The sequence below is a fragment of the Zingiber officinale genome, chromosome 10B (assembly GCF_018446385.1).
Source record: "Zingiber officinale cultivar Zhangliang chromosome 10B, Zo_v1.1, whole genome shotgun sequence".
Classification (NCBI taxonomy): Eukaryota; Viridiplantae; Streptophyta; class Magnoliopsida; order Zingiberales; family Zingiberaceae; genus Zingiber; species Zingiber officinale.
This window is the reverse complement of record NC_056005.1, coordinates 760,850-764,164: the sequence shown is the minus strand read 5'-3', so window position 1 is coordinate 764,164 and position 3,315 is coordinate 760,850. Positions and strand designations below refer to the sequence as shown.

General features: G+C 42.8%; 1 protein-coding gene across 1 annotated transcript; it reads right to left on the bottom strand.

Moving 5' to 3' along the window:
- Positions 1-545: 545 nt before the first annotated feature.
- On the bottom strand, positions 546-2,926 carry LOC122029960 (cytochrome P450 CYP72A219-like). The gene is made up of 5 exons (XM_042589104.1): positions 2,435-2,926; positions 2,110-2,339; positions 1,775-2,013; positions 1,299-1,677; positions 546-1,212 (listed from the first exon to the last, which is right to left on the bottom strand). The coding sequence occupies exons 1-5, from the start codon at positions 2,826-2,828 to the stop codon at positions 790-792; spliced, it is 1,665 nt and encodes a 554-aa protein (XP_042445038.1). The 5' UTR covers positions 2,829-2,926; the 3' UTR covers positions 546-789.
- Positions 2,927-3,315: the final 389 nt, after the last annotated feature.

Genomic DNA, 3,315 nt, shown 5'->3' with positions numbered 1-3,315 from the left:
GGCTAGCTAATTGGTTCTCTATTCTTTTATATTTTTTTAATTTATCAAATATATTTATTTTCAAAATAAAGATGTATACTTTAACTATTAAATAAAATATTTAATGATTTTTAAATATCAAATATATAATATTATTTTTTCAATGATTAATAATTTCATCTAGATAAAAATAAGTTTAAAAAATTAAATCTTCTTAAATTAAAAATCATAAAACTTATGTCTTAGAATTTTTTTAACTTTACAAATCTTTTAACGTTACAAATCTTTTAAAAAAGATTGAAGATGCTCTAAGTCCCAAATGCACAGTCTGATAACGGTTGGGATTTGATGCCGTTGCAATCAGCAAGGGATTTGGTCCCCTTAACTTAAAGCGATGTCTCTGCGAAGGAGACCTTCTGTTCTGTTGCCTAACTAGGAGTCACCGGTCCAAACCCTTAATGCGATTTCTACGCCGAAGAGGGGATGGAAGTGAACTAGCGTGCAAGCCGACCCTTTGAACCCATAGTCGCATTAACAGACAAATTTTGTTGAACACATTCTAAACAATTAGTTTCTTTATTTTATTTTTACTCTATATCTCAGTAACACTAACGAATTACATCAAAAGGCTTCGATAATGGTCCTCACCATTACCATTACCATACATACGGAATAAACACTAACTATGCAATTATAAGATTTCTATAGATTTTACAACAGAAGTATATGTATCTATATATATATATATATATATATATATATATATATATATGTATATATTAAGATTGGTCGATGGAAGGATTGATGGTTTCAAATCCTACGCAGTCTGATAGGAGCCCCATGCTGAGGCTTGAGAGTGAGAACAAAGTTGGGAGCATGAGTGTAGGACGGCGAGAGGTCAAAGGAGAAGCGTTGAAGGATCAAACATAGTGCCAGCTTGGCTTCCAGCAACGCGAAGTTCTGGCCTATGCAGATCCGGTGGCCGCTACCGAAGGGGAAGAAGGCATTCTTCTCTGACGCCTTGTACATGCCCTCCGCGAATCTCTCCGGCTTGAACTCGTCGACGTCTTTGCCCCACAAGTCTGGATCATGGTGAACCTGAAGGATGGACAGGTAGAGCAGGACGCCTGGAGGGTACACTACGTTCCCAATTTTTGTGCTCTTGAGGACCTGGCGCGGTATGCCGAGTACCGGCGGGTAGAGTCGCAGAACCTCGTACAGAATCATCGTCACCTGCATATGCCACATCAATCATACTTTCTATTATATTGGAGGAACACCCTGTAGACCCATGGAGAATCGAAATTTATGGTGCTTACGGTCTTCAAGTGGCTCAAGCCATCGAAAGTAGGTTTCTCTTTCCTAAAGGCTTGCAGAACCTCTTCGCGAGCCCGTTCTTGCCAATCTTGATGCATGCTCAGCACAACCATCGTCCACGTTAGCAAAAGGGACGTAGTCTCTTGTCCTGCGAAGTAGAACAGTTTGCATTCATCCACCACCTCGTCCGTCGTCAACCCGGCGTTCCCATGTTCTCGGAGGTGTTGCAGATTGGACTCCAGTAACAAGTCAAGAAGGTCATCGTTGTTTGCGGTGCCCAATTTCATACTCTCCTCCCTCTTCTTGATTATGCTCAATAGAATCCCTTTCACCTCTTTGTCGATTGCTTTCATTCTAGTGTTCATTCGGGTGGGCAAAAACCTGAACAATGAAAGATATCAATTGTGCTCTGTTTCCAATTATAAGGATCACACCGAATCGAACCTTTTGCAGATGTATACTGTGGATCAGTACTCACCTGTAGCCCGGTATATGTGCATAAGGGAGACTGCCGGCGATGAACAAAGTTTGCTCATTATGAAGCTGGAAAATTTTCCTTCCTTCCTCAAAATTGCTACCGAAAGCACTCCGGGAAATGACATCGCCGGTGAGGCTCTGGAATTCGACGAAAACATCTATCTCTTCACCTTTCGCCGCCGTCTCATCCCATCGGTTGACCAACTCATCACAACAAGCAGAGAAAGCAGGCAGCATGCGCTGCATATAGCAAAAAAGAGTTATTACTGAGTCATTTCGACAAACATATAGGCGAGGCAGAGGCATAAATTAACTCAGCAGAGATGGATCAATCACCTTGAGCTTCTCTATATGGAAAGCGGGGTTCAATATCTTCCTGTGCTTGGCCCATTTCTCACCTTCCTGACCCAGCACGCCTGTGAGAAAGTACTTAAACAGATGACTGGTGTTTGCCTTCCCGATCTCGCCGGTCTTGTCGGCCAAAACTTCTCTGATTTGATCAGGATCCGCGATGAGCGCTCTCGGCTTAGTTCCCATCCAATGGAAAGTTACCTTGTTCTCCTTTCCTAAAAGAAAAATTTTTAATCCGATTTAATCAACAGGAGTTAACTTTGCTTGGTGAAATGGACAAGGCAGGCGATCAAGTTGTATGGCTGCTGACCGTGTGCTTCAGTTGCGCGTTGCAAGAAGGGAGAAACGCGAGGGAAGATGGCGTGGGAGAAGGGCATGGGCTTGGCGCGGGCCTCCTCGGTAAGCCGGACAAAATCCTTGAGATCGCCGCTGATGGGACGGTAGGAGGAGCCCTTGAGTCCCTGCGACCGGAGCAGGTGGTCTAGGCGGCGCGGCTTCCAGAACGCCCAGTTCAGCATCCTGACTGCCCAGGCAGCCACCAGCAGCGCGGCCAGGCCGCCGCACACGGCGAACCACAGTTCCATGTCTGCAAGGCTGCAACTCAAAAGCAAGACTTGAAAAAAAAAAATGATTTGTGAAATTGAGAAGATCGGAATGAAGCTCCTTCTTTCTTCGATACTGATCGTGATGGATAGAGATGGCATATGCGCTCTTAAATCGGAGCTTGAAATGGTGATCACAACGATGACCTGACAAATTATGGAGTTGCGTATAATGAACTGTCCCACCAAAAAAGCAGATAAGAAGTTCGATCGATACAACTGGCTTAGCAGATTTGAGTGGATATCCTTTTGACCATGGCAAATCGACACGTTTTTTAAGTATTTAGTCAACTACGAACTGTAGCGAGGCATTCAGACACAATCTCTCTCTTTTTCCCTTTTCTTTTATCTGCCCTCATTTTTTTTTTTTTGAATTTCATGTTATTGAGAGTCATCTGCCTCGGGTAAGATAGCTTTATCTTATCTGTGTATTTATTTCTAGGAAAAATTTGCAGGATAATATTACAGAGAGCAGCAGTATTGTTTTTTTCTTTCTTCTGCAACAGGAATAAACCAGGCTCTTCATCGTGAACCTGCAAAGAGTATTTTAAATGCCATTTTCATCGTAGAACGTGCTGAACAAGCCAAT